Source organism: Juglans microcarpa x Juglans regia, chromosome 2S, assembly GCF_004785595.1.
Source record: "Juglans microcarpa x Juglans regia isolate MS1-56 chromosome 2S, Jm3101_v1.0, whole genome shotgun sequence".
Lineage (NCBI taxonomy): Eukaryota > Viridiplantae > Streptophyta > Magnoliopsida > Fagales > Juglandaceae > Juglans > Juglans microcarpa x Juglans regia.
In genome coordinates, this window is record NC_054597.1 from 25,273,757 (window position 1) to 25,286,438 (window position 12,682).

At 39.4% G+C, this 12,682-nt stretch overlaps 2 protein-coding genes and 1 long non-coding RNA gene across 3 annotated transcripts; 1 reads left to right on the top strand and 2 right to left on the bottom strand.

The window, feature by feature from the left end:
• Positions 1-6,656: 6,656 nt before the first annotated feature.
• Positions 6,657-8,639, bottom strand: LOC121253306 (transmembrane protein 258). Its single transcript, XM_041153342.1, has 4 exons — positions 8,472-8,639; positions 8,242-8,342; positions 7,052-7,130; positions 6,657-6,950 (listed from the first exon to the last, which is right to left on the bottom strand). The coding sequence occupies exons 1-4, from the start codon at positions 8,472-8,474 to the stop codon at positions 6,903-6,905; spliced, it is 231 nt and encodes a 76-aa protein (XP_041009276.1). The 5' UTR covers positions 8,475-8,639; the 3' UTR covers positions 6,657-6,902.
• Positions 7,649-7,879, top strand: LOC121253308. Its single transcript, XR_005938398.1, has 2 exons — positions 7,649-7,779; positions 7,810-7,879. It is a non-coding gene; the product is annotated as an uncharacterized LOC121253308 (long non-coding RNA).
• Positions 8,640-10,703: 2,064 nt separating the features above from the next.
• On the bottom strand, positions 10,704-12,407 carry LOC121253494 (protein FAR1-RELATED SEQUENCE 5-like). The gene has a single exon (XM_041153502.1). The coding sequence runs from the start codon at positions 12,405-12,407 to the stop codon at positions 10,704-10,706; it is 1,704 nt and encodes a 567-aa protein (XP_041009436.1).
• Between the last annotated feature and the right edge of the window lie 275 nt (positions 12,408-12,682).

Consider the following 12,682-nt stretch of genomic DNA (forward strand, 5'->3'; position numbering starts at 1 on the left):
ACAAGCCAGAGGGTTGTTGTCGTGTTAAAGAGAGTTAGAAAGATGGAGGCTTATCGATTGAAGATAGAAGTGAAGCGGTGCCATTTAGAGTATCACCCATACGATGTCATTTTTGCTAGGATAAATCAAGTTATGCATTTCACTCGTGGAGGACACGTGCCTTTTATCCTATCAGGATTTGGAAGGAAGATTGTTACTAGTGCTATTTGTCCTTTTGTGTTATTTTCATTGCAATTAGATATAAGAATGTAAGGTAGGGACCAGGGAATCGTTATTGAATATCTTGAGTCTGGATCTTTATTTCTCTTTCCTGGAGGTTGGGATTTGCCTCGAATCACTCTTATGATGTTATGAACAGTGAATGAAATATTAGTTTCAATTATCATTTCTCATCAATTTGTATTAAAAATTCCTTCCATACTTCCTTGTTTCTTAACAATCGATCTGAGAACCATAAGAGGTGGTGGCTAGGGTTTAGCACCCAAAAGCTTTGGCTTCAGGATCTAGAATATGTAGGAAGGAAAGAGACAGATTGAGGAGGCGAAAAGGCTTATTGGCATGAGCTTGCGAAGGTAACCAGTGTGAGACTTTGGTGGTGGCAGATCCAAACCATTTCTGCAACAAATTTCAAATGAAACATAAGAGGTTAAAGCCTCACCTTCAGAAGTTCCATCTCCTCTTTCGTATGAAAAGATCTTATGACATTCTCCACATCAACAATGGCGGAGGTAACTAGCGTGAGGCTTGGGCTATGGTTGAAACAACATGAGAGAGAGAGAGAGAGAGAGAGAGAGAGAGAGAGAGAGAGAGAGGAACTTATCGATATGGACACCAGGTTGAGAGCGGTGCAATATGCCTTCTTTGGGGTATGCTAGAGGGAAGATGTGGGGGGTTGGGTTGTTTGTTGAGAGAGAAAAGGAAATAGGAATGGAAAAAAGGACATGAGAGAAATACATAAATACAAATGAGATAAGGAATTGGGGGGGGGGGATGTTATTATTACCTTCTGCGGCAATTTAATGACATTGCAAAAGAGTAAAAAGTGCCACAAGAAGCATTCTTTTCGTTAACATTATTTGGGACGGTATGGTTTCGCTGCAAAAACAAAAACATATTAACAACCTACTATTCAGAGTGCAGCAAACAGATTTCAATAAGAACCAGAGCTGGGTACGTAATGGGTTTCAAACTAGAAGAGGTTAGAGTGCACCAAACAGATTCTTGTATGGTGTTCAGTCCAGACGGTAATAAAAAAAATTTGCAAGGATTTAAGTTTTCGTTGGAAAAACTTGTTGTTTGCAACAAATTTTGCAAATAAGTTTGGAATTATCATTATCAGTATCACTTTTACAATGAAAGTATTACGTTGCAAATTTTTGAAAAATATTTGGAACAGAAGTTAGTTTCGTTAGTAAATATACATTTTCCATTTGCAACAAAATAACCCAAACCCTCATCATCAACCATTCGACCATAGTGTTGGGCTCCGGTCATGCCAAAAAAATGCATCAAAAATTTGGCACCGTATATGGGATCCAACAATCTCTAACCAGGAAGTTCCCTACACTCCAACATCTCAAAACTAGTCGCACCTTAGCCCCTATTTTACACATCATAAACAGATAAGTTTCATTGATCTTTCTCTTTATCTTTCATCTATGTTCCTACTTATTCATTCATTGGGAATCTCGTGGAATCCATGGCCATTACTCGAAATGCCCTGGCGATCGCTCAAAAAATCCCAATCAAACAATGCAGCTCACTTGGGTAGAAAACTTGGTGGGCACCGACCACATCAGCAGTTGGAACATCTCGGGCGGGTTCCTTTGCTCACTTGGGAAACAATCATGGTAGGCCCTTAACCCGCCATTGCTCAAAGAGTCCTAGGGGAGCAATGTAACTCACTCAAAAGACAAACATGGTAGGCAGTTAAATAGCCTGCACATAGAGAGCCTTGGGCAAGCAATGAGGCCACTTGAGTAATAATCAAGGGGAGTAATCATGAAGCTCACCTAGCCTTTAAATGTTTAGCTCGCCCCGACAAGGATCGCCGAAATCAAGCAAGGCAAGCAGTCAGCCAAACCCATGCATGCAGAGTTTTGAGTGAGCAATGAGCCCGCCCAACAAAAGATCAAGGCAACCAATGAAGCTCACCCAAGTATGGCCAACGATGAAGCTCAACAAATACTCCAAGTAAGTCGAGCAATGAAGCTCACCCATGTTTGCTCACCCCAGGCCTGATATTTAACTTTCACTTGTGCTAATAAGTTTGAATTTTGGATGTTCTCCCCATAAAGTTCCTTAGGTTCCTATGAGGCTCTTACTGGAATGCACAGATGGACATATGAGCACCTAGCCCGGAGCAACAAAGAGACGTTAGGCGAGCAATCATTCTACCCGCAACCAATGAGGAAGGGAAATTGCAAGGAAGGAAAGAAACTACTTGACCAATGAGACTCACCTCGATCAAAAAAGGAAATCAGGCCGAATCATTTGCGAAGATAAGTCCCTTACATATGCCTCTTTTTTTATCACCATATCATTACACTTAACGGGAATTATAGAGCAAGCACTTCAATTCTCTAGGAAATGCCCAGGGCATTAGACATGGCAGGCACTCAACCATCCCGCATCATGGGCGAGCGAGGTGAACATCAAGAGCAAAGTATGATGCCCACCCCAAAGGACAGGCAACATGCCTCATGGACAAGCACCTTAAGTCGCCTTAAGTCACCTTAAGTCACAACTCTGGTAGGGACTTAGCCACTAGTGCTCGGAACACCATGATGAGTGATGGAGCTCTCCACCATAAACAAATAAAGCTCTCTCGAGCAACAACCGTTGCAGTCTCTTAGTTTGCCTGTATCAAATGGTGAACAATGCAGCCCGCCCCCGATTAACTTGCCAATCGGGCAATGTGCACTAAAGCTCATTCCCAAGCAATGATGCTCGCCCTCACTCAAGTTGTTTCCCTCAAACTTACCATTTGAAATTTACTTATGCTAACAAGTCTAAATTTCAATGTTTCTCTCATAAAGCTCCTCTGGATTCTACATGACTCTAAAAGAGAATGGACAAACAGAAACACTTGCAATTGACAATAGCAATCCGTTATGCTTGTCCCAAGCCATGAGGAGACTTAAGGATTGTAACAAAGGAACACCCTAAGGAATAAATGGCTAAGTCAAGCAACAACACTCCTCTGGAGTAACAACGCTCTTCCGAGGAACAATGGCACCCCAACCAATAACACTCCTTTCGAGCAACAATGCTCTCCCCAAGCAACAATGCTCTCACAAGTTACAAGGCTCTCTTAAGCAACTAAAGCTCTCCTGAGCAACAACGATTTTCCCTAGCAGCAAAGCTCTTCTGAGAAAAAAGACTACCTTGAGCAACTAAGGAACTTGCCAAGCAACAATTTGCGCCTAAGCAACAAAGGAACTTGCCAAGCAAGAAAGGACTGTGCGAAGCAACAATGCTCACACATACAACAAAGATTAACCACAAGCACCAGTTGCGGGGTCACCATCATGCACCTCAATTCCCTACCTTCACTAGAACTAGCTACCCTAGAGCACTCACTTGGGCATGCCAAATCTTCATTATCACTAAGGCAGGGTCACCCTCAAGTCTCACATGGGTGCCTTGAGCCCTCACCACACTCTGACAAAAAAATAAAAAAGAGAATAGTTTTCAATAACAAGGTTGAGCTATACTAGAGCACTACGAAAATTGAATTCTTACCAAATGTCATGCCACTTGGCTCAGGTTTACAAGTCTCAAACTCGTGGTTTGGATTATTTACACTAACCAATTTGGTTTTTGGTGAAAACTTATCAGAACATATGAACCGCCCTAGAGTGAAGCACTCAGACCCCCCTAAAAAAAAGGCAACGTAGGCACACAAACCTTTGCCACAACTACGACAGAGCAAACCTCCCGCGTCTAAATGGTTGCAACCAAGCAAACCACCCACACCTAAACGGCTAAGCCTAACATCATTTAGGCTAAGTTTCGACGAGACTTCGCCATAACTGCGATAGAGAACCTTTGGCATCTAAATGGTTGTGGCCGACACCTAAATGACTAAGCCTAGCATTATGCAAGCTAAGCTCTGGCAACCAAGGCTCATACAAGCCTTCGTCATAATTGTAGCAAAGCAACCTCTCGCATCTAAATGGTTGCGACAGAGCAAACCTCTAGCATCTAAATGGTTGCAGCCGAGCAAACCTCTCATACCTAAACGACTAAGCCTTGCAACATGAAGGCCAAGCCCCCCACCATTATACAAGTACAGCAAGCCTCTCACTACCTCAATAAAGCAATCGAGCAATCATACTGCTGCCTCAACAGAGAAGTCGAGCAATCTTCCCGTTGCCTCAACAAAGTGGTTAAGCAATCTTCCCACTACCTCAGCAAAAAATGTAAGCGCACATGCAAGACTAACTCCCTCGCCATAATCGCTGCTAGTGGGTCACCTCAAGGAATGAGCCTCTGAACTCTATAACTGCCTCATGCAAGTTACCTTCCAGAACGAGTTGATGGACTTGACAACTGCTTAAAATGGACCCAGGAAGCCAATGGGCTCTCCACCCACTTAATGTGGGGTTACAACAAAAAAACTCAAACTTTAACACCAAAACAACAGCGCAGCCTTAAAGTCTACATGGGGGCAAACAATCCACGCTCTTCACTAATGGTCAACATTCACATGCAATTATCTTTCATAGCTTGATTATCTGGCAAACACTCGGACATACCATCACGCCAACAAGCTTCTTAGAGGCCATTACAAGGGATATACAAGTCTCCTCAAGGTCCATCCTCGGAGATCTTCATTGCATCACGCGACAATGGAAAATCAAGGGCAAGTCCTAGAATTTATTTTTCTACGGTTCTCATAGACTTTCTCTATCATGGTGGACTTTTATGAAGATTCTCAAGACCTTCTTGTTGGAAAAGTCAATCTCAAGAATCATGAGCATCTATTGGATATAATATGAACTAGGTCCAGCCCATTACTAAGAATAAAAGGTAGAGAAAAAATGAGAAAGATATAAAACAAGAAGAGGTTGACAGACATACATACATAAATGTGAAAGTGACATAGTGCAAGTAAGACTTAGCTACTTTAAAGATGGAATAAAACATTTATAAAAGGAGGAAACCACTGCAAACGCAAAGGCATTTAGCAATTCTACAAGGAAAGACTCTCTACTAACAACTTGTGGGGCTCCCTCTCTCCAGAGGGAAAACATCTTCTTCAACCTCCCTTCAATTTTATTTCCTCTATTGTATTGAGAGCTATGGGAGGTCATGAAAGACTGTAAAATCACCAAACATAATGAATTTTGCCCCCAAACAACCCATGGGCTTAGGCTTATATGTCAAATCGGGTAAATATCTGTCTCTCTTTATTTACAATTTATATGTTTTATTTATTGATGATTTCGGATGAGGATCCAAGCACCGTATCAAATCACAAGCCATCATCGTGGGTCATTTGACCTTAGTGTTGGACCTCCGGTCATGCCGGAAAAATGCATCAACATGTTTTCTATCAATAAAGTTTCCTCTTATGCCATCTCTTGATCAGTCTTCTTATCTTATCTATCCCATTCAAGAAATCATTTAGTCAATCCCCTTTGAAGCAATCTATTTCTCAATCTTTCAAGCTACTGGGAAAAAACGAAATATAATTTTCCCCAAATTTGACTTGGCAGGTTTTCTATTGCTGGGATATTGACATGAATATGCACCAAAAGCAATGGAAATAAGATTTTGCACCATGCAAAGCACGTCCACGAATATAGAACACATATTCAAGATTTTGTTAGTGTACCTCACTAGCCATATATATATAAGAATAACTATGAAGTCTGGCGGCCCTTTACTCTCAAATACAGCACATTCAAAATCAAGCAGCCGGGACCTTCCTTCCTTCTACAATAGAGAACAAATTGCAGTTTCCGGAACATGATGCATGCCATTTCCCTGTGTTTTCTTATTTGGTATTTTTTTTTTTAAAAAAAAAAAAGAATAAAAAAAAGAGGCGATTTAGAATTTTCATGGTAATTTTCCCCTCGATCTTTTGTAAGAACAAACAGAGTGAGTTTTTAGATAAAGGAAAATCAAAATCAAAATAGCCTACCAATGGCTTGTTCCTCCCCTCGTTTGAGGGCTTTGAGTGGTCATCTGCTGGTCGTAAATTGGAAGAGTTTCAATGTCAACTGTGAACTTAGAAAAAAAATACTTCTCCATTTGGAAGTTACGGTACATGCTTCATTCTTAAAGTCGTCGTTTATTTGAGGGAAATCTGGTTGATATATGTTCCTTAGATGGTTTAATTTTCAAAAGTGATAAACACATTATGTAAACCTTACAACATTTTAATGTTGTTCATTAGGATTTTTGGCCATATAGATCCCGCATGAGCATTCCATGTTGCGTCCATTTTTCTCTGCATTAGATCAGTTAGAAAGGATCTCTATTTTGTCTTTCTTTTGTTACTCTTTCTATAGTTCAACTTGGAGATGTTCTGCCTTCAATGGCTAAGGGATGATAATAGCAAGTTTTCCGACAAACCTGGATCACTCTTTTTGATTCTGCGTTTAATTTTTGGCAGCCTTACCGTAGATTAAAGCAAGCAATCATAATAAGGCTAATCTCCAAATTTCCAGCCATCATAGTAAAATCTTTCTTAGATACCATGTCGCACTTCATCATCTCTCTTCTGCCACATAGCAGAGACGACACAACAAACAACAAATATGGTGGTTGATGGAAATTGCCTTCTTTCCAAAAACTACGAAATATAATTAACTAACAATTTCAAAATCACATTCTCCATGTAAAACTAATTCTGCTTGAAAAAATCTCATTGTCCAACGGTAAAAAAAAAGTCAGACATAAACACCAGAAGCAAGCAGCAAGAACAAGGACCCAAAACCCTGCCACCAGAGATATTGGTATTTAGCATCCACAAGAAAACAAGATTTCGATATTATATATATCAGTAAATGATAGGAAATATAGTGAAAATCACACATACCAGGAAGACAGAAGCCACTGCTCCTGTGATAAGCTCCTTGGTAAGACTTCGGTTCCGCCTAGAAGAGGTTGCTTCATAACTGCAAGTGGAACGATGCTGTTAACATCTTGCCAGAAAGAAGAAATGGAGAAATGCGAGACCCAACACTGTTATTAATGTAAATAAATAAAAAATGATGTTTAACATGTCTTTCCATAGATGATAGACCATGATCTGATATAATGCTTGACTATGCAATCGACTACTAGAATAAAATAATAAAGAACAACAAAATAATAGACTGATATTTTGATAGGTGCAGCAAAGGTCATAGTGCTTGGCAATTATGAAGCTGAAAAACAATATAGAACCAGAAATATGAGAAACCATCTTCAGAGCCTCTTGGATTGCTTTGCCAAAAGCTATTCAAACTAAACATCACCAGTAACCATAACAAAATGACTCCATACTTGTCAACACTAGTATTAGAAAACTCCAACATTCACAACTTAAGAAGTAAAAAAGGTCAATACAGGGTTCAAAAGGCAAAGATCTAGTGATTCTAGTCCAAGCGACTCAAGAATTAAGAAAGTTCTCAAAAGGCAAACTTTAAGAAAAGAAAATTTACTAAAATGAAAGAATGAATCACCTAACTCAGCTAAGCAATGTAGTTGTCTTTGACTGGAAGAAACAACAATTTGCTAAAGAATAGTTCCATACATCACAATCCTAACATTAAAACACAAAAGGTTTGGTAGTTTGACGGTGCAATGTGTCAGTTTTGGTAGTTGGATTGCAAAAGTGTAAAACTCATGATACATAGTTTGAGGGTCCAAATGTACTTTCTCCGAAAAAAACAGCAGATGAAGAAGAATAGGCAGCAGCTCCCGTGAATTAATATTCTTCTTTGTAATTTTTTTGTTTCAAGAAACAATCAATGATGTTTTTTATATTCAAGAGTTTAATGTAGAAAGAAAAATTGTCGAAGATACTATTGAATGAAGAACTTGAGAACACAATTAGAAACGGTTCATAATACATCGTACATTCGCTGGGTCACACAAAAAACTCTTTAACATGATATACTCCCACCAAACTCATGATCTTTCGCATTAAACCCAAAAAACCTGCATAATTTTTCGACAGAAAATCGTTTTCCAATCAGATTTATATTGAAAGGACAAATATTCAGGGGATCGGATCGAGATTACATGAAGAAGGAGGCGGTGACCACGAGACCGATCGCGAGCATGAAGACCGACAGAGTTGGGTACCAGGCGTCTGGTACGGGACTGGTAATCGGTTTCGGCGCCTTTAAAAAAAAATCAACAGAAACTAAATCGAAGAAATTGAAAACAGAGAAAACGATTCCGGGATAAAGAAAAACTAGAAAAAATAAAACAAAAACTTCAGAAAAAGTTCGAGAATGAAGTGGTCTAACCATCGAGTTTGGAAGACGACTTCGGTTGTTTCTCGCAGATTGGATTCGACACACCGTGAGAACTCAGAACTCAGGCGCTAGACTCTAGTGTGTTGGTCAATATGAAACCTGGATCGGCTTGCTCGGATAAATCCGGCGGTTTACAACTTGCCACGTAATCAAAAAAAATGCTATTAGGCTATTAGCTATATATCACTTTCGGTTTGGAGGGTGAACATTTGAACAGACTAATGTTGGGTATAAATTTTAAGGGAAAACTCTTGTTGCAAGCGATTTGCGCAGGCGATCTGTGCACCTATCCAACGTGACAAGTGAAACGGTGCGGTTTAGATAAGTTTAATGAAATGAACCGTTTGGGGCGAAGGAATTGGGTGGGATTAAATTTAAGTTAAAAGTGTTGACAAAACGGTGAGTTTTGAGCTATAGTCACTTTCTTCTTCTCTGGTTTGAGCCCCGAAGCCCCCTTCTCTCTTCTCTGGTTTGAGCCTCGATGCACACGCAGTCTGCTTCTCTTCTCCAGGCTATCGGTTCTCTTCTCTCTTCAAGCCGTCAAAAGCTCCCATTTTTCGTGCCTAATTTCTTCTCTGGTTTAACCCCCATTTTTTGGTCCGAGCCCTAATATTCTCTGCGTGCCTTCATTACGCCTCTTCCCCACGAACATAGCTGCGGCCACCGATTTTCTCTCTCTCTCTCTCTCTCTCTCTCTCTATAACAGATAAATGCAGTTGATTAATTTTGTGTTGTGCATATATTTTGATTTTGTGGTTTTGAATTTAGGTTTTTACAATCTCTATCAATAAAAAAGGGTAAGAATCAAGCAAGTGAAACCTAAGCTTCTAAGTTCTCAGGTAATAAAATTAAGGGGAAAAAGATATGAAAAAAAAAAAATGTTGTTGGCAGGCTGGTTGGTTTATTGAGCATTTTATATTAATTCTGAATTCTAGTTTTTGGTTTGTTGAGCATGCTTAAGGATAGAGCATTTGACCAACAAGGTTCCTCCAAGCTGTCATTCATTTTGCAGATGCTACATTCTAAAGTGGCACACAATGTAAATGCGTGAGTGGAGTACTCTCAGATGCCTTGGATTTATTTGAGATTGATTGCTGAGTTGCCTTTTTTTTATTTGTAAGGCTTTAAAAGATTTTAAAAAGTGGGGTTGATAGATAGAAAGCCTACAGATGAGTCGTGCATTTATGTGGAACTCCCATATGATGTTCTGTCTCTATGTGTGTGTGTGTGTGAGAGAGAGAGAGAGAGAGAGTTGTGTGCTTAACAATCCAAAATCCTGACCAGAAGTTCTTAATGTTTCAAGTTTTCAATCCTATTAGGCCAAGCCCCCCACCAAACTGTTCCTTGACAAAAATTCACAAATACTTCCAAATTCTTTTCTTTCCACCAATAGAATGTTTATCATCATGTTATAATGTTTTTATCAAAAAGAAATTAAAGCACCTGACAAAGTAAAACTTACAAAAGAAAACCAAAAATTTGCTCCTCTTTCTCATCTTAAATAGGAATGGTATTCTTTTCTTTGTGGGTTTAACTGCATGCATATATTCTGCTATCAGATGGCAATCTAAATGGTAAGAGTAAACATGTTGATGCGTGTGCTTGTACATGGAGGACAAGCATATTTTCTTTTCTTTGATCCAGTGACTGTACTCTGTAGGAACTTTCAGACTTGGTACAGGTATACACGAGGTCCTCAACTTGTGTAGCAGTGAATCACATGTGTAGGGCAAGTAGAAACAAAAGAGTGAGGAAAAATACCAAAAGAATTAAAGATTTGTTTCGTCCTGGACTGCTCACTGTTATTGTGATCCTAATTAAGATATCATATATAAAGTGCAGCTATCAAGTTGGGCTCCGTTCATTATATTTTGTCTACTTGATTGTCTCTATTATTTTGCTTGTGAGAGTGACTGTTTTGTCGTGTGCATGCAGATTGGTAACGTGCAAAGTTTTGGTAATATAGAATTGAGCTAATATTCTAAGTTTTGGTAATGTGCAAAGTTTTGGTAAACTTATAGAAGAGTTGTGATATCTTGTGTTCATAGATTCCGCTTCATATATAAAGTGCAGCTATCAAGTTGGGCTCCTTTCATTATATCTTGTCTACTTGATTGTCTTTATTATTTTGCTTGTGATATGCAAAGTTTTGGTATTTGTTAAGTTCAAAACAAAATAAAAATGTCACAATCCGACCATGTAACAAACCACGACCAACAAAATTTAACTGAAAATAAGAAAATAGCATACCTTCAATATACGCGAATATCTGCTCACTTTTGGCCTTGCATCAACTGAGTCATAAGTACTGTGTATGAGAGTGTATGTCCTTTTAATGTCCTTTCTCCATCGATCTAATATATACTTTTCTAGCACCTTTTTCACTTTGTTAACTCTCATAATGGCTAATGCATGTTTACACAATATCCCTCTCATTTCGAACAGTGAGCATGAACACTTCACATCAACTTCGGCCTCATTAAAGTACACTGTTTGGGTCACCTCCTTGATGAAATCATCAACTTCTATTTCATCTTCTACATGGTACGTTGCAATTTCACCATCTTTTCGGTGTAGAGTTGGAAGAACACCAAGCATTCCCACTACCTCTTTTTGAACTTCTCTAAATTTAGAGTTAGTATATGTGGCTTGAAATATCTTCTCAAGTGGATAAATAGAGACGGTATGAATTGTGACGTTGAATGAGTGAAAGTTCGTTGAATTTTCATTCACAATCTTCTTTCTCAACGCATTATTGAATTGATCAACAAACTCTTTTAAGTTTTTCCTAGCATGAACGTACCCATCAAAGAAATCATTCATGCTCTCGCTTCGTTGGGTTGTGCTCATTCCAGCCCAGAAAATTTCTTTCAGGAGTATCGGTGCCCAATAGGTACGCTCAGCGTATAAACTCTGCAACCAAGCATTCTCCTGCAAGTTGTATGTTGTAATCATCACTTTCCAACAACTCCCAAACTCATTTATTGTTTGAGAGTCATACACACACTTAAGCAACTGACTTTTTAACCCATCTTTGTACGCACCATGTGAACCAAGTTTTTCAGGTAATTTCTTCAGTATGTGCCATAAGTAAAATCGGTGTCGGGTATTCAGAAAGACAAGCGCAATCGCATTTTTCATGGCTCTATCTTGATATGTGATAATAGCCTTTGGAGCTTCACCATCCATACAGTTCAACCAACTTTGAAACAACCATGTGAACGTTTCTGTATCCTCATTAGAAATCAATCCTGCCCCCAAAAGGATTGACTGTCCATGGTGGTTTACACCAACAAACGGTGCAAACGGCATCCCATACCTATTTGTCAGATATGTAGTGTCGAACGTGACAATATCACCAAAATATTTATATGATGCCCTATTTCGTGAATCTGCCCAAAAGACATTTTTCAACCTCCCATCATCATCTATATCCATTAGTGAAAAGAATCCATTATTCTTATATTGCATCCTAGCAAAATACTCATGGAGGGCTCCAATGCCACCTTTCCCAAGTCGAAGGTGGCGTGCCTTGTCAATGTAGTTACGACAGTCTTTTTCATTGAATGGCAAGTTCTCAAACCCACCTACTTCTTGCACAAGAGCGGCGAAGCTGTTGTTCATTCTGATACAAGCCTGATCATTTGTATCTAGCATTCTCTTAATAGACAAACTCACTTCTCTATTGCACCGAAAGAACCTCGCCTTTTGTGGATTTAGTCCATGATTGTGGGTATTGTGAACAGTCAACAACTTCAACATCCCTTCAAAAAATATAGCATTTATCCTTGCATTACAGCCTGTCTTTAATGTCGAACGTGGTCGAGCAACATTTGTGATTCGATTCCGTGCCTTCCTGCCACGAGCACAACCTAATGTGATATATCTAAGCCTCCCATCCTCAAACCTATGGCTCATTTGTGTCATTATCCCAAAGCCGCATTATTTTCCATAGCTTTTATAGTAAGAAATTAACTCTTCTTCAGATTTAAACACCATCCCAACTTCAGCTCCTCAATGAGATCAGCCTCCTCAGTATACTGTTCTCCCTTCTTCATTGTCATCTTTGGATTCAAAGGGTGTAGACAAAGTTTCAACCTCCTCGAGTCAGATGTGGGCTCCTGAATTTCTTCCACATGGCTTGAACTTGCAGAGTTTAAACCAATCGAAGAGGGAGCTGATGACTGAAATCCATACATAAG